We start from the raw sequence: 24,994 nt of genomic DNA, 5'->3' as shown, positions 1-24,994 counted from the left end.
CAGTGGAGTTAACTCCCCCCTCCATTTACTGCGACGGAGTAGCAACACACCCCGGTGTGACGGGGACACACAGCTCCCTAGTCTGCTACTAATTCGTATCCTAACACCACCACTGATGGCTCGATCCATTCCTCAAGTGCTTGTTTAAACCTCAAGGGTAGTTTTTGTTTGGTTTAAATCAACTCCACTGCTTTGCTGCAAACAACATGCCTCTGAAGCTCTGGCCTCTTTCAGCTATTGGCCACTGGCAGTTCTCGAAAGGCAAGCAGGACTATGTTAAAGCCACACCAAGCAAGACGACTGTTTGGTAGATCAGGAAGAACAGTGTCTCCAACACTTCAGCTGTGTAAGTGTTGAGCTCTGGAATAACGAAATCCAGGAATAACCACGTATTCTCAAGCCTTCAAGCATTTTAAAGACGCAATATTCCTTTATCCGCAAGGCCTCTAACCGCTGCTGCCACATTGGGTTGTGCTGTTGAACCCGGGCATTCTTACCTCCTTCTATTACATAAGCATGATTCATGTTACTGATGCTTTTTCCTCACTTCATAGAAGGTTCAGTGGCACCGATTTGGTTCTGGCATACCAAGGGAGGCGGCTCTGACAACCTCTATCACCCTGATCAAACTGATGCTGAAGAACATGCACAGTTCTGTAGCAGGTCCTGGCCGTATCATGCTCTGATCCTGCTGCTGTGGGGCTGATGCAGAGATACACAAGCAGCAGAACCTCTACCCTTAGAAGCACACAACTCTGCTCCTCCGAAGCAGGTCAGACACCGTGTATCAGGAACGCGCCCAGCTTCAACCCCCTCAAGGGTGGGGAGCTGGTTCAAGTTCCTCACCCACGTTGCCCTGGCCGCAGCAACAGACCGTCCTGGGGGCAGCTCCTTCTGTGCCAGTACAGGCAAGAAGGGTTGCTCCCTCTTGCCATAAGGCCAGCCCCTAGGTTCTGCCAGAAAACCAGATGCCAAACTTCTAGATGACTCTAAAGTGGACAGACGGTCCTTGCCTGGTCTGTCTGGAAGCCCTACAGCCACTCCAGAGTCTGATCACGTATCACTGAAATCAGAAGAACCATTTCACCTTCACATTCTTCAAAGACCAAAGCTGCTACTGAAGTATCTGTTCGATAAGTCTGAACCTGCACTTATTCATACAGAAGCCAGAAAACCCCCCCACCAGACTACAGGGTAGTTTTTCCCAGCTTTGTCTTCTACAAAAACTTATTAAATGGAATATTTACAAGAATCCTGACTGGTAGAGAAGGACATGTACCTCTAAACATTAAGAGCCTCAAGTAACAGTGTCTTCTGGTAGTATAACAGGCAAAAAGCTTCAGGGAGTAAGAAAAAAATAGAGAAAATAATCAAAACTGTTCATAACACTACAACATTCAGTCACAGCTACTCAGGAGTAGTGCTGAACTCACTGGGTTGCAGGGTCAGGTTCCCAGCTCTTACAGTTATAGGACAAGGTTACAGTTTAACGGTCACACTGTCAATGCGTTCTTAGCAAGAGTCCAGGAAAATGGCTTTATCGTCCAATTTGAACAGAAGAAGCATTGCTATAAAGCTTGGAATTTCTAAACGTAGAAGATCTTTCAGGAGTCATGAACTGGAAAGCTTAGAATGAACTTATAAACGTAAAAAAAAAATCCTGGGATAGTAAGTCAAGATAAAATCTCATGCTGTTTTGATTTCCCCACCCTTCATATTAATTATGTGAAATTGGCAACTTCGGTGCCTTGACTGCATAACAGCTTAGATTAGATGCCAAGTTCAGGCCAAAACTTGTTGCAGGGTTTCGGGTTGCATCTTGTTACATTTTTGTTTAATAAACCCAAGGGCACAAAAAAAAAAACAACCCAAGCCCCAACATCCCGCCCCACACTTAAAGGTGACTTGCAGAGCTCTTCAGGACCTCCCTACTCGACAGAACACCTTTGTGCTGTTTAAGGACGGGGTCTCCATCTGGTTACTCTGCGTTTGAGAGGCAGGTCTTGCCCAGCCTGCCGCTCCAAAAAAGGGCTGTGAAACACGAGACAGAGCAGGGATTATGGCAGTGTCAGTCATGTTTCACTAACTTCAAAACAAAACCCATTTTTGTTCAGACTGTTAAAAAAGTAACCCCTGCAGAGCCTAACCCTAACAAAAACCAGCTGGATATTCACCAGCGAGTTCTGTTCCTAAAAGCTCACAACTCCTGTCTAAAATCTCAAGTCAGTCTTCTAATAAAACAGGAAAAAGGCAGCCCGACATTCTCGGTATTTCCAAGGTGAAAATAAGCATCAAGAAAAACCACTTCTACCTCAAAGAAGATAATTTCAAGCGTGCTTTTAAATACGTTAAGCGAGATAAAAACCTCAGCGGTTTTGCTTTTTACAGATCACCAATGAAAACCCCATGCAAATTAGCTGCTGGTTTGTAAACCGTCTGAAAGGAAGTCAAGAACCACAAAGATCCCCCCTTCCAAAACCGTGCACATAAAAATGGAATAACCCCCACTACGTGAATGCATCCCTCCTTGCACTGGGATATGGCAGAGTATGAACTTACGAACCGCAGCCTACTTGAGAATCCATGTCCTGGTGTAGCGAGTTCTGTCGTGAAAGAGATACTGCACCTTTAATGTAGCTGACAGAGAATCTCCTACAAGTATAACCACTGTGGGACTGCAACGACACTAACGCAGAAAATAAATAGGAAAAAGTAATGCTATTTATTAAAGGAATTCCATCTCTGAATTGTTCTGTTTAAATTATAACGCAAGATAAACAAGGTTGGATAGAAATGTGCTTGCTCTCCCAATATTTGGACTTTTAAAAAATATTTCCTAAGAATCCATTTTAAAAAAGCATTTTATAATTTGATATAGCCATAAATTAATACTGTATGGAGATGATGAATAACCTAAGCTAGTGGTCAGTGACCTTTTGTAAACACTAGCCAGATGCTAGCAAAACTGGCTAGAAAACTACTGCCACAGGCCTTTTTAACAAGCATAATCATATTTCTTTCCAACAATCAGATTCTTAATTGTTTTCACAAAACCTTTTCCTATTTTTTGATACACTTTATTTTAAACCTAATACCTGAAAACAGAAACAAGTCTTCAAACCTCTTCCACTAACACTAAATCCACAAGGCAATTTAACTTCAGTTGGCTGTAACTACATAAGCTCTCGTGCGAGACACCCGTCCAGGCAGGATCACCCCCGCTCCCCTCCCCTCCGCCCCCCTCCCCAGACAATCCATGCACCCTCCCTTGGAGGAGAAGGTGAAGCGAGGGGCAGTAGGAAGTGGCACAGTGGACTGGCATTCCTCTCTACGTGCGATTCAGCGTCTGGAAGATTCGAGAGATCTGTAGCATGACGGGCCCAGTTTCCGGGTCATTCATCCACTGAGTGCTGTTCAAGGGGTTTTCAAGCATATCCTCGAAGGCTGCCAAGAGATGGAGATTGCAACACTCGGTTAGTCCGCTAGCCAAAGGCTTCAGTGCTTGGGATGCTTCAACAACAGAACAGTTTGGGCAAGCGTCCCCCAAACATGGTGGAAACACACGTCACACATTTACCATTTGCACTCCTACGTCTCCACGGACTGGGATGCTACGGGCCCTTACGCCTTCCCCATTCCTCAGCATTAAATTCACTGCAGACAGAGGCTGATTAAATACTCAGCCTGGATCGTAGTCCATCTTACAAAACCTCAGAGACATGGGTTTGAAGAACTAAAGCCTTAGCGAACGTCCACACGCAGTAGCAGGGAACATGCTACGCAATTCATCCATTTACGAAAGCCCATCTGAGAACTGGGTCATTTGCTGCCAATACTCCTATGGGAAGACTATTCTACAACTCCAGTCCTCTGATCCAAGATTTTCTGCATCCCAGCCTAGATTTCTTTATAGCTAGCTCTTTTGCACCACTATCTTTTCCCTGCGTGGTACTTCACCAGGACAGTTCACAGAAAGCACCGTCACCCCCTTGCCCCCGTTACCTCTGCTTTCCTGTGCCGCACTTCGGCTGTCCTATGGCCACTCTCTCATAACATCTCTGGAGAGAAAACTAAGCCAGCAAGATAAGAAACAGGTATACCAAAGGCTACCCAGGAATAAGCAGCGGAGCCAGCAAAAGTGTAGCCCCTTAAGTCTCAAATCTCAGAGCTCTATCATTTCATAGAGGTCCCTGGAGCCAAAGGGAAGCAGCATCTTCCCTCTGAGCAGCGAGTGCTTTCTCCTTCCTGTGTTTAGAGAGCTGAGGATGTCAGGGAGGCAGCCAGTTCCACCTGCCTAGACATAGGCAGAAGGGGAAAATCTGTCTGTGCAGAACAATTACCTCCATTTCTGAACAGCGACAGCAATCCAAATATTTGAGTGTTTTTTCCTTTCTACGCACAGCTGTCTTTACAATAAGCTTTGTTGTTTTGTTTGCTTTTCTTAGAAAAGTGAAAACTAGCACATTTTTACCTATGCTGAAGGAACCAGACAGCTACTGCAAGAGCTAAGCTGCAAATTTGGCAGAAAAATGGTCCAGGCAATAATTTATAAGCCTTATGACAGACACTGAGCTGGACTACTGGACATTCGGAGCAGTCATTACGGAACAGGACAGAAAAAAAGCAGTTGCACATCTGACCTATTCAGAAGTCACCAAAATGTCAGTGTTGTAGGAGTCTGGCAGACCGGCACCAAGGTCAGTGTCTGCATTTTCCCAGGAGTGTTAAGTGTACGAAGCTCCAGCTGACATCAGTGGGAGCTGTAAGTACCCAGCACCTCCGAAAGGCTCATCATTAATACCCTGCTCAAGGTCATGCAGCATGCCTACAGAAAGCCCAGAATAAAGTACAGATCTCACTTTTCACCACTTTATTCTTTTACACAGGCTCAAGAGCTTAAAACTGAAGATTTATCAACATTCTGCAAGTATCTAATTAAATACAAACATTCATTATTAGAAATCTGTGACATAAGCAATTTGCAGATGTGTCATTAGGAATATATTCTCTGGTGTTCATCCAAGCTTTACAAGCACATATAATGGCATTTCATTTTCTATTTATATTCTGAGCTGCAGTGTGGAACCCTCGCTGGAAACGAAGAGACCATTTGTTCAGAAACCAGGGTGGGAAGGTTCTGCTCTTGGATTTTTTAAAGGCTTGCAAACTCTCCTAATTACATTTAAAGCAATATTTTTAAACGCTCTCTTGAAAGAGCTGCGCGTACACCCTTTATTTAAAAGCAAGTCTTCAAATAAAATTTTGAAGCCAAAGACTAAATGCAGAACGTTTTATATACATCACAAAGCCAATGTCATTCTTCTGTATTGTCCTCCAGCGTCAGAGACACCAATTCATCAGAGATTTATGCTTCACTGTCAGGCTCATCAGCTGGGCACTTGCTGTGCTCGCAGCCTTCCTGACCATGAACACGCAGACTTTACCACGGAGCTGAAACTCAAGCAGGGGAAGCGTATTTTCACACAGGTTATCTCAATTTGATAGGCAAGGCCTTAGCTTGGACTTCTTGTTTGGTTACCCTTCCACAAGTTATCTTCCGTCTCAGTGATCAGGCCTCAGCACACAATAAGCTGTGCAGCAGGAGACAGCCTTGTTTTTTCTGTGAAATAATCAGAGTTCTAGACAGACATTCCTGATTTTTCCCCTCGTGGCCAAAGGGAGCACACAAAAGGTCTCCTAAATCCACAAAAGCATCGCAGCCAGCAGCTATTAAAGTTCTGAGTTCACCAAGTGTAATCCAATAGCTTGGGGAATTAGTATAATTTCTGGGACAGCCCCAAGTTCTGTGCTGGCTTTAGCTGAGTTGCAGTATGAAGCCAACAAACAATACAGCTGCTGAACGCGAGGAGAAGGGTACGGAGCCACACCTACCCCAAAGTGTGCTGTGACCATCCAGTCTCTACTCTTATTTGCTAGCAACTACAGAGACAGTGTGTGTATATATATATATCAGGAATCCAAGCAGGACTTACCTAGTAGAGTTTTAGGGTTGGTTAGTCCTAACTGTACCACTGGGTTTTCTAAGATGGCTTGGAAGAGAGGGCTATTGGTGTCAATTCCCTTATCTAAGTCCTCTGGAGAAGGCTTTCTGTCTCCCAGCAGCCATTCACACTGAAAGAAATCACCGGGCACAAGAGATTTAATGATTGGGTCCATCAGATTAAAGCGTCTCAAAAGTTTTGACAATGTGGCATGTTAAAAAATATTTTTTCCTCTCACAGTAAAGACCAAGCTATACATTTCACACCGGGTCACTATCCAGCTGTGTGCTGCTCCCACACCTTTAGTTCAACGGAAACAGAGGCAGTGCCTGGTACAGTAATAAAATTATACCAGCTTTGGATGTTTCAAAGCCCAGGGAAGATGCGCGTTATCCTACTTATGCACTGACTCAAAAGAACCCCGTCAATACGGTTACAATGCGTCAGCCTGAAGTACCATCCAGCCCGATATCCTCTAACAGTAGCTGGCACTGGATGCTCGAGAAGGTTCCTTGCCTGCCAGCTGTGTCCACATAACTTCCCTTAACATATCACCCACTAGCCAGGGACAAATGAACGTTTGAAAACCTTCATATTTTTTGATTCCATAACCTGTGGATCACATTGCTGCAGAATGGTACTTTACATACTGCATGGCTTGAACCTCTTCCTTGATCGTTTATTCCTGTCCTTTAATCAGTCATTTGCTATTGGGAATACCTTTTCCTTTCTCATGATAGCATCATCTCTTTTACAGGCTCTAGTGAGGGAGTTTTGCAAAGGCTTTTTGAAAGTCCACATACGCTATCCCAACCAGACCAGCCTCAACCTCATTCACGCTAAATTCCTCTAAGTCTAAAACCTTTGTATTCTAGCTGCGTGTCTAATTTGGAAGAGGCACAGAATATATAGTACTCATTTCACCTCCAGCAACAGTTGGGCTTTATGACAGATCAAACCATCAGCCAGTTCAACGGTGAAAAGAATCAGTTGAGCAGACTATTACAGCAATAAGGAACAGAAATGGCACTGTACTCACGGCTGCATTTTGCTGGTTGTTGTTTACTCTGAGTGCATCTACCACTTCTTTTTCATCAAATCCCATCTCCATCAGGGCAATGACAGCCTGTATCAGATTTGCAGTTTAACAAAAGTAAAACAAAAATGAGAACAATCACATCCTTTCACCTCCTGTGCCGGAGCTTTTAGTGGGGTAAAAAAACCCCATTGTTTCCATTTGCAGACCACTAAGTAACCTTAGCTACAAACTTTTCAAATACTCTCTATCAAAAGTGCCTTTATTCCGGAAGAATAAATCTTACGAGTGAAGGCGGTTCCTATCCTCAGCCCTGATAGCTGAATGCAAGGCAAAGAGCAAGCGTACCTGGGGTAGAAAGGAGAAGAGCAGGATAGAAACACCTTATTTTAGAACCTCTCTCATGTCACAAAGCTTTTGTTCACATCTTACTGACAGCTCAAGCTCCAGGTTCATTTGCTGTTCTATTCACTCAATTTAATTTTACTTCCTGGATTATTATATTGCTAGTGAGCATTACGCATTTAGACAAGCGTACCCAGATATTGTTATGAGAATGTTTAATCATTTAGAAATTGTACCCAGGTCATCAAATACATTGGCAGCTTTTGACCGAAATCACAAGGAACAGCTACTTGTAAAAGCAAAGCGTTGGACTCTAAAGAGCACCTCCTGGTGAATTACAGTGTGATAACAACACATATTTTCCCTTCAGCTAATACTGTGTCCTGAAAAAAGGTTAACTTCTGCATTTGCTGCAAGACTTAAATCTGCTGGTGATACTTTTCCTCGCTCCCTGAATACAATAACGCTCTTCTGTCCTTTTCTACAGCAAAAGGACCTACTCCTGTCCTGCAACCTTTCCTTCCCAGACAGCAGTCATAAAAAGCAATGCCAGGAGCCTGGCAGCTCATTTCAGTCCCACCGGTTAATTTTCAGGTGCAGAAGTAACAGTGTCAGTAGTTTAGACACTGTTACCTGAAACAGCGACGCATTAATTAAGTAATATCCCTTTCAGCAACCTAAATTCAAACAGTCCCTAAAGACTTCCACTAAAATATTGTCAAGGCAGCATAATAGCCATCTACCCAGATGTCCCATTTCGTTTATTAACTTAACATTTCTTTCAATTGCATGATGCCCACACGGTCCCTTCCAACCCTAGCAGTTACATAATTAAACAGCACGTACCCGTGGGTCTGGACGAAACTCTCTTTTCCTCCGGATCTTCTTGAATATTTCTGTCAGCTCATCCTTGGCCTCTTCCCCACCCGCTTCTGAACTGGGACCCGCAGTTGCTTCAGCAGAGGATGCACCAGCTTCAGCTGTGGCTTCTGACGGAGTCTGACCGGGCAGCGGAGCATCCACTGCAGGGTCATCTGCGTGTTCTATCAACCACTCCATGGCCTGTGTCACTGACATACTGAAAAGCAAATTAACATGCAAGGATGAGAAACACTCCAGAGGTACAGTAGTGTTCCACACACATTTGCCTTTGCATTTATTCCCTTGGTATCCTGACTTGCACGTTAATTAGTATCTGAAAAGTCATAAATAAAGTTTTGGAGCAAATCTCAAAGCACCTTAATTTTCTGTGCATTCAGGGCAGCACAATCTTCTCTGAAGCCAGGAAGACAGAGGAATGAAGTCCAGCTTGGACAGCTGCAACCCAGATTTTAAAAGGCATTTCTGAGGGAGTCATCTTATTCTCCACATCATCTGCTTTATTTCACAAGAAACACTATCTGCAACTATTGACAAAACCGCAAACTAAGCACGTTCCAAGTTTACGTGGAACCACCTCTCAGAAGCAAGCTGCTTTGTTGCTTCAGGAGATCTATCTCAGCCATCCATCCAGTGATCAATGAATGCCATTAAAAACCACAAGAAAGAAAGAGGGTGAAAACATTACATGTGCGCAGTATGCCTTGAGAGAGCACAAAATTCAACACAGGCAATTGCACTTGGACACGTACCAAGAAGTCGCCTGTGGTCCCTCAAAGGAGAGGCCAGGCCAAGGGAACAGAACACCACGGTCATAACACGGTCACCTGCTGTCCACTGCAAGTGCTCTGGCTAAGGGCTCTCAAGAGCACCCCAACACATCTCTTCCCAATGAATACGGGGGGAGGAAAGATAACGATAGGGCAACCGAACGTGTGATTTTGTTTGGTGCACGGGAATTACTACATGTTCACAGAAAGGAGAGGAAAGCCTTTGCCTATTTGGCTTTTAAGTTACAACATGAAAGATGGAGGACATCAGGCGAGAAAGTCTTTCCGAGCCCAAAGGGAGAGAAACTGGAAAAGAGTGACAGGAATATGTTGTGGATTCTCTATCATTTGAAATTTCAGAGAATGGCCTAACAAACCCCTCTCAGAAGTAGGCAGTACAGCTGATTCTTCTTAGAGCACGCAAAGAACTACGTTACCTCTTATTTTCCTGCAGTTGCTATCTGGACTTTACAATATTCCTTGAACGTTTTAAAAAGATGCGCACAGAGTATTTTTCTACAGCTGAAGCACCCATGCGGATGGGCTAGGTTTGCTTTTTCCTCTGTAAAACCTGAATTCTAAAGCGGAAGAAAGCATGACTTTAAAACTTGGAAATAGCGCCAGCCTGGCAGCCTTGTGAACCGCAGACGAGCTATTCTTTCCAGAGCAAGTACAGCACTGTTTCCCCTTCCCTGTGCCACCTGCCCCTGCGTGCCGCCCGAGGCAGCGCTGTTCTTTGAGTTAACGCTTTTTCCAACCTAGTTTTAGGTGACCCACATACAGAGGCTTTAGAAAAAAAAAGTGATTTTTTTTTTTTTAACTGTATCAAGTAGTTTACAGGCAGCGTGCTGAGTACACTTACTGATTTAATCGAAGGGCTTTGACAGCTCTGCTTTCTGGAAACCCCATTTCTGTAAGCTGTCGCAGAGCTATCTCATCCACTCTGTCTTCCTCATCCTCATCCAGCATGGCTACACATACACAAACAAAACAATGTTCAGATTGACTTCAAGCTAAAATAAAACCCTTTCTCAATGGAATGGCATGTGTTAAGTTCAAACCCCATTCTTCTCTTCCATCCCTGCTTTTGTTTCTGCCCCAAATTTGCTATCTCATCATTTGATTTGCTGCACGCAGCTTGGTCAGGCTCAGATAGATACTTCCAGGACAGAGATGATGTCCAGATGTGTTCAAGATCTCAAATGAAAGACAGCTAACTCTCACATTATCAAGGTATTGCCACACAAGTAAATACATAGGAGATTCACTGAAGATCTGTTTATCATTTATCTAGGAAGTAAGTTGGATCCGGTTGTAGCAGATCTCAAGGGCAAGTATTTCCCACAAACCGAATCAACAGCTACACCTTCTCCTCATTTTACTACCACTTGGGCATTTTCAACTATTTTTACCATCTCCTTGGGTATTTTCAACTATTTTTTACCATCCCTAAAGCGCAACTCAAAGTTTTACAATTTTTTCCACTACTAATGGAAAGATGTCCCTGCTCACTGCAGGGGGGGTTGGACTAGATGACCTCTAAAGGTCCCTTCCAGCCCAAAGCATTCTATGATTCTAATGATTTTATTTTTAAATGGAACTTCTCACCCATCTCAAAGGGACCTTATAAATTCACAAGTTTTTTTACAACCTACACCCAGAAGGCGAAATCTTTGCCACAAAGTTTGCAGTAGCTTTGCAGTTACATTAAGGTCTGGACTTCACTCCGCAAGCCCACTCTTGTGCTATGGAAGCAAACAGGTTCCCAGGATTGAACTAGTAACTATAAAGGTATGTTCATACCATTTGCCTTCTTAAACAGTTCAACTGCATCTGGGTTCAGTGCTAGCAATTTCTGTGCGACTTCTATGAGAGACACTAGTATCTTTCGGAGCTCTGTCTGGAACTGGAAGAAAGGAAACTGTCAAAATATTTAGACAGGAGGTTACCAGGCATCATTAAATCTTAATGTATCTATTGTTAGTGTCTCAGCAGTAGTCTGGCCCCCAGTACAGAAGGTTGCTTTATCAAGGCTTTATTGTCATCATTTAGTCTCTCAAGAGCACTGGGCCTTTCCTGTGAAGTGCTCGGCCCTGGGGAGGCCCCACCTTGAATGCTGGGCTCAGGTTTGGGCCCCTCGGGACAAGAAGGCCCTTGAGGGGCTGGAGCGTGTCCAGAGAAGGGCAGCGGGGCTGGGGCAGGGTCTGGAGCACAAGTGTGCTGGGGGGCGGCTGAGGGAGCTGGGGGGGTTTAGCCTGGGGAAGAGGAGGCTGAGGGGAGCCCTTCTCGCTCTCTGCAACTACCTGAAAGGAGGTTGTAGCAAGGCGGTGGTTGGACTCTTCTCCCTAGTAATAAGTGATAGGACGAGAGGAAATGGCCTCAAGCTGCACCAGGGGAAGTTTAGGTTGGATATTAGGCAAAACTTCTTCACCAAAAGGGTTGTCAAACATTGGCACAGGCTGCCCAGGGAAGTGGTGGAGTCTCCATCCCTGGAGGTATTTAAAAGGGTAGATGTGGTGCTTGAGGATATGGTTTAGTGGTGGACTTGGCAGTGACAGGTTAGCAGTTGGACTCGATCTTAAGGGTCTTTTCCAACCTTAACGACTCTATGATTCTATGAAAGGCTACTGGGCAGAAAGGTCCTTTTACCTCTGCCACAGCTTGCTGCCCAGCACCACCACAAGATGTGCAGCGCTCAAGAAAAGTCATTGCTTCACAGAAACGCTTTGACTCCAACCATGCAGAAACAGTGTAAGATGACAGTCACAGTAGCTCTGTACCAGTGCTACTTGCTTTCTGTGAACCAATGAGCCCTCCTGGTCTACCACGTCTCATAATCTAAATCTGAACAACATAGGTCAAAGCTATTTTCTAAACCGAAGCATCAAAAATTCCTTTCAGCTGGACATTTGTTTTTTTAAAATGCCACGCTCAGTAGGTCATGTTGGCCATTAAACAGCTTGAACGCCAACCATCCCCTGTAGGTTACTAGTTAGGTAACTCTGACAGTATGTAATATGTAGGCAGACTCACTTTTTCATGCCCCTGCTAGTACAGAAAGGTAAAAGTAGTCCCCGCACTGCTGAAGACAGTTAGAAGCATTACAGACTATCAGCACTCAATTATTGAAGTCAAAATTTATGCAGTATTTCTCTTTTCAAAACCACAGAAGAGAAAAACCACGGCAAACACTTGAACTATTTAAGACTGAAGAAATAAAAAACCCCGACTTCACATTGGCCAGATCTTGGATATGTTTGCTGAGGCTCTCCCATGGACAAATAAAACATTTAGAATCATAATTTAGAACATAGTGATTTATTATCATCACTAAATAGTATAACCTGTGTCTAAATCTTAAGCTATCTACGTAACAAACATTATATACATTTAAATTTCTCTTATAGAGAAAAGAAAAATCACATTTGCATGTAAGAAAAGGTTATACAAGACAAACGCCTGCTGGGATGTTAGTGTGCGAGTTAAAGAAGTCAAGTCTAATACTTACATCCCTCATGTTGTGATGGGCCACAGTGCGGTCTACATTGCGAGAGGGCAGATTTGCAGTTGCTTTGAGAATAGCATCCTTATCAGGAGCTTTCTGTTCTTGTTTCCTCTGAAGGATACGAAACATGATCAGGTTTCATAACCCATTATCCACAGAACAGAGAACACAGCATAGCTAAGAGCAGTTCCATATTCTTCACCAAGGTATCAAGCAGTGCTCTGTAACTTGCAACTAAGAGAAACAGCAGTCTAGCAATATGATGGATTAATAGCACCAGTATAACTTTGCAATTATAGAGCAAAACTGGACCTGTTGGGTTGCCCCACTTTCACTCCTTACACCTTTCTGTTACCTCAACGCACAAAGAAATTCCAGCATAAGGAGGGAAAATGATGTATCAAACCCAGAGGGACTTCAGAGGCCTCAGTGCTCAGGACCATATTCTGCTCCACACGGCCTGCTCATTGCATGCTCTCTTCAAACCCATGGTTTGTTGGGAGATGTACCAGTGCCGTACACAGCCTAACACTTATCTGCTTAACACTGGAAGTGCTTCACTGCTTGCAAGTATCATGCAGAGATATACGGTGCCTTGGATTTTCAGTACATGCTTATAGTCCAGGATAAAATATAACAGGGTATGAACTACAAATATTTCCCAGTCTTATATCTTATGCTCTTACAGTGACATTCTGCACAGCAAGACCATACTGAGGAGAGAGACATACACCAATACCTACAGAAAGCAAGAAGAAACAAAGCTGTGCAAGTGGAGAGAGCTAGGAATTCACAATGTCAAGCACAAGCATTGCTCGAAGTGTTTATGCTATAACATCAACTGCACTACCCCTCGTGCATAAGCGTCACCCTGGGCGTCACTGACCCTCAGTAACAACTACATTACAATAAAACAAAATAATAATAAAAAAAAGAATAGTAAGGGGCCAACACTTCAGCTCTAGAGACCTGGTTAGAGGGTGACAAGCCACACATAGCTCAAGACAGAAGTCAGCCTGACAGCAAGTTGACATATTTCTATTGTGTTTTCAAGCAGAGACAAAGCAAAGCACCAGCTGAACTATACTTACAACGGTTATTAGACATTTGTTCAAAGATCAAATCTATACCACTTGCACAGTGAATCTGCGTGTCTTATTCTAAGGGAAATGTTCTCACAAAGTTAAAAATGTAAAATTAGCTTCCTCAAAGTTTGGAAGAAATATGAAGTAATTTCCCTAGAATTTAACTGGCAGCATTTGTCTCTACAAGCAAGAGGAGTACACCGCAGTAATCCTTCCCCATATCATTAATAAAGCAGTTAATCAAAACAGCCGAGCCGAGAAGCCTTTCAAACTCACTTTCTCCTCTGCTGACACGTCTGCCATTTTGGGGAGCGGAGGTGGCGCACGCTTCTTTATCAAAAGCAAGACATCTAGAAAGAGAATGATACTGAAATACATTACAAAGTAACGTGAAAACAGTTCTTGCAAGATACTTCACACATTCAGTTTTTCCTGCAGGTGAATTTTGTACTGATTGCACTGTAGGATCAGACCTTTTTTCACACTTTAAAACCTGTATGGCTTTACATGCTCCCCTTCAATGTTTGCAACTTCTTAGGCCACAGTGAATTCAAAACATGGTCCGTTATTAGTTACACTTTGTTTCTGGTTTCTTCTCACACCACCACCGTTAAAGAAAGGGTGTTACAGGCTCCAGTTGTCTTGTACATTAATAGTACAGCAACTGGCTCATGATAATAAGAAAACATCAGCACTCCAGTGCTTCTACTGAGAAGGAAGCAGTAGAGACAGGCCAGGGATGGCTTTTGGTCTAAGTTGGGGTGTTCCAACTGCAGCAAGGCAAGCACCAAGCTTCAACAAGAACCTCCAGTATCGGGCTTCAGCACGCCTTTGTGTGGGAGTGGCAGTAGAGTGATTCACGGTCTACAGCAGAGATGCCTCACTGGTAGCCCACAAGGGCAAGTCTCGAGGGCAACAAAAAAGCCTTCAGGCTCAGATATCCCACATCGCCTGGCATGAGCTTGCTTTGGGCTTTTAAGACTAATACTTTCCCCTGACAGGGCACCCTTTTCCTAGAGATCATGTGATGCTTTACAAGTTCCTAGCACCTCAGTCACTACCACACACCTTCTAAGGGTGGAAAGATGCAGACACACTGCTTAGAGCCCAAAACATGCCTGCACAGCATCTGCAGTCCTTCAGCCAGCTACGGCCTGACGTGCAGTTTTAGTCCATTGTATTAAGCAGGTGAAAAGCAAACAAAGCATGCTTGCACAACAAGTTTCCTTGGTCTGGCTCAGCACTTGACAGCCAAGAGCAACAGCTGGTGAAGGCTGTTAACCCTCATTTGTCCAGCTGATCAGAATGCAAAAGGATCCACATGCTGACTCTTGGCTGCCCTGTGCAGTCAGCTGGTGGCAATCAGCTGTTGGCTGTGATCTCGTCTCCCTGACAAGCAAGGCACATGAAAGGTAGAGCACATTGCAGAGGGAAAAGGAGTGAAGAAGCATTCGCGTGACAGCTTACTATGACTACACAGTTAATACCGCTTAGCCGCTGCAAACTGCGATTCAAAACTCCGTAGGAGCCAGCACCTCGCCTAGAAATAATACACCACCGATCAGCAAAAATGCTGTCCCTCGCCTTTGCCTAAGATGGTGCTTCTCAGCTCCTGTTCAGCTCTAAAGGTGATAGGTGACACTGCCTTGGAAGAGAGACCAAATGGCTTGTGTTCACGGCAGCAGTTCTCCAGCCTGCACGAACTCAGGCAAAACCCAGGAACTCTACTCGTGCTGAGTTTCTGGTTCAGACAACATTTCAGTGTCCAGCAGTCCTGCTTCTCTCACTTTCTGCACCACTGCCCTTTATCTCCAGAAGGCACCATTAGCTTAATCTGACTAGTAAAAACAGACTCCAGCTATCATCTTCAGATCTTCTGTTGTTCCACATTAATCCTTTACACCTTTAAAGTTCAGTAGCAAATACATACCTCACATACTCTACTGTAGCCGGTGATACCATAGTGTGATGGATTCTGACCTATGTTTGCAGAGCACAAAAGGAGATCTAAACTGCAGACACTTGGATACACTTCAGCAAACATCCTTCTGCCTGACCTGGAGGCCTCAAGATATCCCCCAAGGGCACCGGGGTTGTTTGTCTTGGAATACTCAGCCATCATAACTATTTTTGAATCATTTTGAAGGATAAATGGTGCCCTGGAGGTTTAAAATATTCCTTTAAAAAGAGATGACGTAACCTGTTTAACGTATCAGCTTAATGAATACTCCTAATTCCTTTTCAACTCTTAAAAGGAAGAGTGAAGAAAAGCAAAGTGCTCAAGGTGCTTTCTCAGCGAGGGAAGTCTTTTTTCCTCTTCCTTTTTGCCACCTTATTACTTTCTTATGTCAAAGCAGAGAGCAGATATTAAAAATGTTACTGTTTGGAACTCGCCGAAGAGTTCAACACAATCTCATGTTTCCAGGCTGACAGGATTCAAAAACCAGACAATCTTACCTCTGTCTTGAATGTTTTCCTCCAACACTGTTTTTGTGTCTGTCAGAACCTTCTCAGAAGTAGCATGTATCAACTTATGATGTGTCACGGTTTTTGGATCCTCCAAGCTCCCAGGTAGACACTACAGAAGATAATAAATATTGAAGATCAGGAGACAGAAATAAGCCTGCTGCATGAATCACTGCACTTTGCACTTAAGATTCTCCACATACACACTCTGCCATCATTTACAAGCTTCTTAATAGCTTAAGTAACAGCGCAATATGCTAGAGGCCAGTGCACAGAACATATTTTGTTAAAGAAACTGTGGCTTGAATTGTGCTGTAACGATACTGACTGTGGTAGGTTTCCACCTGCATGTCCAAGCTCCTGGCTGGGAAGAATAATCAACTAAAGGAAGGATTCTGGTGTTTCTTCCTTGATGCTGTGAAATTAATAACTACATCAGGGAGCTGGACTCGATGATCCTTATGGGTCTCTTCCAATTCAGATATTCTATGATTCTATGATTTCAGTTCCAACTGATTAAGATGCTCTAAAAAACTTCTTTAAATAGCCAGTTTCAAAGACCTGACGTTACAGCCCAATTGCCCCAAATGAGCCCTTCAAGGGCACCAGCCTTTGTGAGCAGGTTTATACTTTCACAGTACAGTGCATCTCTATCGCACTTAATTCTGAGTCCTTGGTCCTACACTCAGGCCTATGGAGATTCGGAGCAAAGCCAGGAGGCTCTAGGACCCACAGCTACATTAGCGCTGCAGCACATTGCTAAGGTCACTCACTCTTAGTGAGAAGTCTGGGGGTAGCGATTAACGTCATGAACTAAGAATGCAAATCTACGAAGAGTACCCAGTGTTTTTACAGGGGAGGCTATAATAATGCAGTATGTTCCTCATTTGTAACTAGTGTCAAAACAGAGGACAGACTTGCTGCTTCATCTAATAGTTACTATTAACACATACTGTTGGGCTAAACAGGCAACTGCCAGCAGTGATTTTGGTACACTTGACCTTAAACTGGGAGGGAAACAGCAGTTTCTGCACTTTGTTTCAAGCTGAAATCCACAGATTTGGCTGCTGGAGTCCTAACCTGCGCCCTGCTGAAAGTGCTGAACAGAAGTTACATTCACAACTTTTCTTCCCAACCATAAATATCAGCATACAGTAGATTTTTTGTATATGAATGTTGTGCTCAATTCCTTATTACAATTCTAAATTATAGGTCAATTAATTCACTAGGAAATCAAGTTCAAATCCTCCCAAAAAAAAGAGTGCATGCACACACAGGCCTTGAACCGACTCATCTTCACACCAGAGTGGCTCCCAGATCCACAGTGATAAATTTCAAGTACATTACATCAGTGCATCTAGAGGCTTCTAATTTGTTTGAGTGGAAAAAGCAAGCATAGCGGCTGCAATTCCAGAAAGGCAAAATTAAAAATAACAACCTACCGAAACCTCAAAATTGACGCTGCTGTTCTCGCCACAAACCAGGACACTTAATACTGACCTCACCTGCCCTGCTCACAGAAAACAGCTTTTAATGACACTTCTTTCAATACACGTCTCTACCAAGCCACTTCTACCGTGTCTGCAGAAGAACACGTCCACCTTTCACGTAAGAGCCGTTTCTAGAAACCCCACTGAAATCAGTCCTTTGCTTTGATGTAGCGTTTAGTCCTGCTCATCGTAATATGCATCACCAGCCTTCCTCAAAGGAATCCTTTTAGTCCATCATCACCTTTTCTGTTGCGACTGCAACCGATGGAAAACCCAGCTACCAGCCCTTTTTCCAGACATAATGCACTTGTTCTCCACACAGATCTTCAGTTCCTCATACGAACTTCTGCACGGTTCTGATGCCTCAGTAAGACTGACGTGAGAATGTTTGAGTCCTGCTTTGTAGAACAGTAGCTTCTTACTAATCCCTCAGCATATTAACTGCTGAACAAAAGCCAAAGAATGCATTAAAGCCTAGAAGCAGCTGGGAGTACCTCCTGTAATTGATCCGATAAGTTACCCAAAATGTGTAAGAGTACATCAGCGGAACATCTCCTCTCCCAACAAGCCCAAAATATCACTGCTACAGATCCTCAGAGTCAGACCCCAAAAGGAAGAACTTGAAAATGGGAGCTGGGAGGTGTATGTTTGGGATGGGATGGGACACGACACAGACCTATTATCCATTTTTTCCCTAGCACATATAAGGGGGGGATATATGTGTGTGCAATAATATTTACTAATAAGATGAAAGTGTAAGCAAAAAAATGAAGTTGCTGTTTTAAAAAAAAAGTCCTCTGAACACCTATTCTTACTTCCCCTTCCTCTAACCACTTTGTTAACAACTGCACAGAACAATAAGGCATATGTAGACAGTACATATATCTAAGGGACTGCTCAGCGAAATACTTATCTTAATATTTTAACATGCCCTGGAAATAAAGGCCATCTTAACAGACAATGCCTCTGCTAGCTCTCAGCAGCCCACCAGGAACTACCACCACTAAACATCAGATCTCACTGTGGAATCCTGCTTCATGAGCACCATGTCTGCCAAAACACAGTATTTTTTTATTAGATACAATGCTTTAAAGTGTAACTGAAAATATCTTCCTGCCCAGAGAGAGAACAGCGCTGGTGATCCACGGGAAGAGAAGTGAAGAGGAGAGGGATTCCCTGCACAGTGCAGAGGAAGCATCTGTCATGCAAGTGAAGCCCAGAACCCAGGGTGCACCGTGAGGCCCCAGGGCATGGCTGGGGTTAAGGAGCAGCACTCCCCCGGCAATCAGAGGTGCAGCATGGCAGGAAGACAAGCGCGCTCTCATCTTTTTGTACATAAGGATTGTAAGGAGAGGATCTGCTGTTTCATCATTTTGCTTCCAGCATAAATATTTGCATTTTTTTTTAACACTGGAGCTTACAGCAGGCTGCTTTGCCAGGCAGGTGAGAAACCTTTGTTCGCAGATGCCTGAGCAACTGCTGAAATTGTAAGCCTTGGTGATGCTAAATGCTATTTGCAGAGCCTGGAATCCTGATAAACAGAAAGCCTTGTGGTTTGTTTTTAAAATAAGAAACACCATTTTTTTGTTTGCTTTTATTAACAGAACATTTGAAAATAGCACTGACACTCCCTGCTATACTAAGCTTGGGTGGCTTAAACCATCCGCACCCCTCACAAAGTATGCAAAACATGCCCAGGGGCAGGAACCTACCTTATCTTGGTACTCTGAGAGCTAGCACCTTGCATCTCTGTTCCACAGATACTCCTTATCATACCTTAAAACCCAGGTGAGTATCACTGGCAGCTTAAGGAAAAGGGGAACAGAAGCACAGAAGCATTAAAAGCTTGCCCCACACTGCCACGAAAATCGCAGGTAGAGCTTATGTACCCACACAGCCCATATTTGTGCTTTATGGGTGCATGACCACAGTTTACATCAGTATTTCAGAAATACTGCTGAGCCTCAGCGAGAAGCAACCGTCTCTTGCAATGACAGCGTCAGAACCAGGCATGTCTGCAGCACCAAGGCAGTGCTGCCCTTCGACTGTCAGCGCTGGGCACAAGAATTGTGGATCATAAAAATATTTAAGTTAAGCTGGAGTTTCCGTGGCTAAGGTGACCCTTCTCAATTCTGAGTCTGAAATGAACAGTTGCTTTTTATGAAAACCACAGGAGAGCTCAGGGCTGGCTCCCGCTGTGGTGGCGGGGCCTGGCGCAGGGACAAGCGAACACTTTGATGGTGAAACTTGAGTTAAAAAATAACTAGGAAGGGAAACAACTTATCATCAGGTATTTCTTTACAGACTACATAGATAGCATTACTGAAGGCAGCAGTTTAACAACACATAAGCACCACTAAATTGTTAGAGGTCAAGACATAAAACTAGTGGGAGGGTTTTTTTCTCTTTGTCTCTAACAAAAAGCCCAATATAAAATTCAGAAAAGAAAAAAAAGACATCAGGAGTGACACCTCAGAGGCCAGTAAGCATTTGAATGCTGTAGAGGGAAAAGCAGCCACTTTCCTAGTTCAAATCTCTTACAAATATTATTGTCCTCTGCTTCCTGAAAGAATTTTTTCACTTTAGGGAACATAATAATCAGCATCTTCCAAGAGATGGCTGCATAAATTATCTCAAGGTGCTATCAAGATTCATTGCAACGTACCCACGATCAGGAGTCATGATTCTTCCATTTCTATTTTTCCCCTCCATAAAACTATATATTATCCATAATGGTTATGCAAATCCACACCATTAGCACAAAGCAGCAGAGAGAATGAAATCAAACATCATGCCAAGTTATCAATTGTCTCCTGCCCTGACTCGCACTGCAATGCGAGCATCTATTCAATTAAGTTTCCTGATAATTAAAGGCCTTGCAGCCCTGCACACATGCATGTAATCATTACCCCACCTTGTTTTGGCAGCCTTCGCACCACCCTCCTGTTTAATCACTCAGCTGCACTGGAGGGGGACAAGAGGGGAGCACTAGACCTCTTCCAGGACTGTACCTGTGTGGGGAGCCTGCGCCCCACTGCTTTCAGCAAGGCACCCTCATTTGCCCTCAGAAGGATCGCACCTACCTCAGGTGAAGCAAACCCAAATGTGGCCCTTCTCACCCCTAAATCAAAAAGCACTTACAAAGTCTACGGGACAAGAAAAACCAGTGTGTGCTGGGACCTGTAGTTTCCAGGGGTTCTTGCTGAAAGCAACAACTATCAGGCCTGAGGCAGAGGGCACCTGGGCTGCCAGCAGCCCTCGCTTCACAGCATGCTCATTCAGAAAATAAAACCTTTTACCCATCAAATGGGAGTTAACTAATGACACTACAGGTACGTTCTCCTATTGCAACTGCATTTTATGAAAAAAAAAAGTCTTTGCATGACTTTGAAGACAAAAAAACCACACTATTAACTGCAGTTTAGTAAATTGCGCTCCCAGAGACGGGAGTAAAGGCTCCTGCTTTTGTTACTCAGAAGTTACACGCCTTTCAGAAAAGCTCTCGGCAACAAATCCAGTGGGTTGTGGCTCCAGCTGCCAGACCACGCCGTGCTGGTTCCAGAACGGCAAGCTTCAGGACAGTCCTGGTTGTGGGTCACAACGTTACACGCTGTTGTTGTCAATCATGTTTTTGCTTTCAAGTAAAATGCCATTACGGCAGATCTTCAAAATTCAGTCCAATAGTTTTGAAACCACTGGTTTTAACGTTTAAGACCCACAAACACACCAGTGGTAATTGAGCATGTGAGTACAAAGAGCCCGTGCTTTCCAACTCAACTTATACAGGCTGTGCCTGGGTGTTTTCATCTAATTTCTCTTCCAGGCAGTGATTAGTAACTCACCTTTTGGACACATCCATTAAGACCTTACTGCTCAGCACACAGGGGGAGCACTAGAAGAACCTATCATCTCCTCACCAAATATCCCACTGGCTGCTGTGCCAGCACAGGGTAGGGCTGTACTAAGACTTCTTCAAAAAAGAGGAGTTCTCCACCACAGTTACTACTTTCCTTGTTTCTTAACTAGAAACGAGAAGCAAATCAGGCTACAATTTCTGAAGTGAAGCCGTCAGAGGTGAGTTCACTAGTTCATAAAGCGCGTGCAGGAGCTGGGGATCTCTAACACTACTGCAAAATATACGCCCAATTCTTCCAAAACGAGAGGTTGCAAAGTGATTTCCCTCCCTCCCCTCAGTCGTCCTTCTCCAACACACAAAACTCTTGAAACAGGCATTTTTGTTGCTATATGGAACGGCTTTACATAATTCGGGGGGAGGTGGGGTGGTGGCAGAGACGACAAGCCAGGTGAACCAGAACGCAGAAACACTTGTTTACTTGAGCTACTTTTTAAAAATATGATCTCCGACGTTTACAGGGCTTTGGAAAACCCAGTTTTCTCCGCAGGGGGCCCTGCCTGCCCTACCCCGCCCGTGGTCTGCAGCCCCGGCCCGCAGCAGGAGAAAGCGCAGGTATTTCGGCGCCTTCCCTGCCCCAGAGCCGCCCCGGGGGCCCGGGCAGCGCCGGCAGCCGGCCGGGGGAGGCGGCAGCCCCGGGGGCCGGGCCGGACACCCCTCCTTACGTGCTTCAGGCACCGCTCCTTCAGCTTCTCCACCGTGGTGTCCTCGGGGACCTCCTCCAGCCACTCGGCGCCCTCCATGGTGCACACATGGAGCCGCAGCACCTTCCCCGCGAAGATCTTCTCCTCCTGCACGAACATCGCCCCGGGCCCCGCCGCCGCCGCCGTTCCCGGTCCCCGCTCAGCCCCGGCGACGCGTCACCAGGCCCCGGGCACCGCCGTGCGCCGGGCCCCGCGCTACCGCCGGCCCATGAAGGTGACCCCGCCGGGCCCGGGGGGGAGCTCGGTGGGCCCCGCCGCCGCCGCCGCTCCTGTCACCGCCTGGCCCCGCCGGTCCCTCCGAGGGGACGGGGGCGCTCCCGCGGCCACCGGAACCGGAAGGGTGTGGCGCCGCGGTGCATGCTGGGAGGTGTAGTTTTTACCCCTTACGACGGCACCTGCAGGGATAGAACCCCGGGGTGCGGAGCGGAGATTTTTCAACGTCTGTTACCGGCTCCGCGGTGGGCGGGGCGTCCCGGTGTAGAATAAATAAAATAAAATAAAATAAAATTAAATTAAATTAAAAAGCGGTTTTGCCCAGTGCGTTGTGGGAATCGGAGTCGCTCCCTCCGCTCCGGAGCACTGTGGGAAGTGTAGTCCTCCCCGCCCGGTGCATGCTGGGAGTTGTAGTCCGGAGCGCCGAGGCCTCAGCCAGGCCTCTGCGGCCGGCCCGGGGGGCGCTCGGGCTGGCGGCGGCTGGCCGGGGGGGGCCCGGCGGGAAGCTGCCCTCCGCCCCCGGGCGGGCGGCCGGGCCCGGGCCGCTTTCTCCCTTCCGCCGTTAGAGGGGGGCCGAGAGCCGCCAGCGGGGCCGGGGAGGCGCGTCCAGGGCGCCGGGCTCGGGGCGGCCGCGTCGCCGCGGGCCACCGGGGCGGCCCCGGCCGGCAGAGGGGCGGCGGGGCCTGGGGAGCGGAGGGGACTACGGCCGCCCTCGGGGGCGTACCGAGCGCGGGGGGGGTCCCGCGGCCTCTGGCAGAGGAGCGGCCGGTGAGCAGCAGCACCGGGTCCTGGCAGTCTGTCTGTCCGGGGCCTGGCTGGCTGTCCCGGCCTGGCCATCTGATCGGGGCCTGTCTGGCTGTCCAGGGCCTGGCCATCCAGGCCTGGGCCGTCCCGTCCGGCTCTGAAATCAGATGCCCGTCTCCCATCGTTCTCACGTGCCCCTGGGTGCCGTAGGGTGCGGAGATTTGCCTCCCAGGGCCTCCCTGCAACTGCCTGAGAGGGGCTGTAGTCGGGGGGGGGGGGACAGTCTCTTCTCCCAAGTCACTAGCGATGAGAGGAAACAGCTTCAAGATGTGTCAGGGGAGGTTTAGACTGGATATTAGGAAATATTTCTTCCCTGAAAGAGTGGTCAGGCATTGGAACAGGCTGCCCGGGGAGGTGGGGGAGTCACCATCCCTGGGGGTGTTCAGGCAACCTGCAGACATGACACCTGGGGACATGGTTTAGGCCTGGGGGTGTTGGGCTGGCGGGTGGGCTTGATGACCTTAGAGGTCTTTTCCAACCTTAATGATTCTATAATGACTCTGAAAAATTGATACCTACGACTAATCCCTGGTGGAACCCTGCCCGCACACTTTCTACACACTCGATATGCTTTGGCATGTTTTCCCTGCTCGGCTTATTGCCTGCAGCCTGACGGGCAATGGGGTCTTTTGGTGTTAAATACACTGTTAAAGGAAGCTTGAAATGAAAAAAGGCCACTGCAGCTATAGCTGCTCGATTTTTATGTATGTATTAAATGGAGCCGTACTTGTCTAGAAAATATGAGGAATATGTCATTGCTTCATCTCTGAGACTGAGCGCTGTAATATTCATGTTACACACTCAGTCTGGAGTTGGTTGGTAAAGCTCTCTGGAAGAAACAAATCCAGACAGAATTAGCGGACCCAGAAAAAATAAAGGCAATAAAGTGTTATGTGAGAAGGAGCTGAGAGCTCTGGAGAGCCAAAATTCGATCCCATCAAAAAACATTTTGTTTTGGGTTGCCAAAAACAGTAGGTACCGCTGAAGCCCTGACCCAGGAGTGCATCTCGGGGGGTCTTTATGCTTATATTGCGCTGTGCCGGCAACTCCCAGCGGCCAAACGGGAGATTTTCTTTCCTATTTTCCAAGATGGGAAGGAATCCCATCCCTTTCTGCAACCATTGCTGGCGTGCCGGGCTCAGATACCAGCTCCCAGAGCCCACGAGAGGGAGCAAATTCCTCCTCAGCAAATTCCCTGCCAGCAGCAGCTCCCTTTGGGGACAGCCTGGACAAGTTTCCCCGCCACAAGTGTGGCCCTGGAGCCGTGGGGAGCCCACCGGGGCTGACACGCAGGGACGGCACAGGTCGCGGGGGCACCGGTGGGGTAACCCCAAGTCCCGCCCTTGCGAAGGGCCAAGGGGGGAGCCCTGGCTCCAGCCAGCTGCTGCTCGAGGCCAAGCACCAGCTGCCCGACACGGCCCGGCCACCGAATGAAGCCACTCTTCGTGGGCACCGGTGCGGTGCTGGGTGCCCAGCCGGGGGAGAACCGCTCCTTCCTTCTGATCACCGGCGTTATTTGCTCGCTGCAACTTTTCCCGCTTCATGGGGGGAGCTGAAAGTCCGGACGCCGACTGGGGAAGGCGACTCTCAGTGACCCCGGCAGCCACTCTCTCTGTGGGGGAGAGCAATGATAACGTTTTGCCAGGAGATATTTTAAAACAGCAAAGAAACATTGGGTAATTTCACGGCAGGCTAAATTCAGTTGTGAGCTCTTAGTGTGGGGGGGGATGCGTGGATGTTACACAGCCATAAAGGGGGCTCTTAGCAGTCACTGCTGCAAGT

At 46.2% G+C, this 24,994-nt stretch overlaps 1 protein-coding gene across 4 annotated transcripts; it reads right to left on the bottom strand.

Moving 5' to 3' along the window:
• Positions 1-2,699: 2,699 nt before the first annotated feature.
• On the bottom strand, positions 2,700-22,502 carry UBAC1 (UBA domain containing 1). Of its 4 annotated transcripts, none has more exons than XM_075112194.1 (10): positions 22,157-22,502; positions 16,080-16,200; positions 13,899-13,972; positions 12,541-12,648; positions 10,836-10,938; positions 9,895-10,003; positions 8,230-8,461; positions 7,042-7,128; positions 5,994-6,132; positions 2,700-3,444 (listed from the first exon to the last, which is right to left on the bottom strand). In XM_075112194.1, exons 1-10 carry the CDS (start codon positions 22,292-22,294, stop codon positions 3,329-3,331), a joined length of 1,227 nt encoding a protein of 408 aa, XP_074968295.1. In that variant the 5' UTR covers positions 22,295-22,502; the 3' UTR covers positions 2,700-3,328. The 4 variants fall into 4 exon arrangements, with proteins under 4 accessions (XP_074968295.1, XP_074968294.1, XP_074968296.1 ...); XM_075112193.1 differs by having other exon boundaries at positions 10,836-10,953; positions 22,157-22,427; XM_075112195.1 differs by lacking the exon at positions 2,700-3,444 and adding an exon at positions 4,855-5,620 and having other exon boundaries at positions 10,836-10,953; positions 22,157-22,427.
• Between the last annotated feature and the right edge of the window lie 2,492 nt (positions 22,503-24,994).

Source organism: Phalacrocorax aristotelis, chromosome 17, assembly GCF_949628215.1.
Source record: "Phalacrocorax aristotelis chromosome 17, bGulAri2.1, whole genome shotgun sequence".
Lineage (NCBI taxonomy): Eukaryota > Metazoa > Chordata > Aves > Suliformes > Phalacrocoracidae > Phalacrocorax > Phalacrocorax aristotelis.
The sequence above is the reverse complement of the archived record's forward strand: the minus strand, read 5'-3'. Positions and strand labels throughout refer to the sequence as shown.

Excerpts from the sequence above, each read along its gene's own strand:
- UBAC1 (XM_075112193.1), bottom strand. The coding sequence starts at position 22,294 with ATGTTCGTGCAGGAGGAGAAGATCTTCGCGGGGAAGGTGCTGCGGCTC. Across the intron at positions 13,973-16,079 it reads GGAAAACATTCAAGACAGAG|ATGTCTTGCTTTTGATAAAG; the intron begins GTAAGATTGTCT and ends TTCTCTTTCTAG. Across the intron at positions 10,004-10,835 it reads ACTGTTTAAGAAGGCAAATG|CCATGCTGGATGAGGATGAG; the intron begins GTATGAACATAC and ends GTGTATGTGTAG.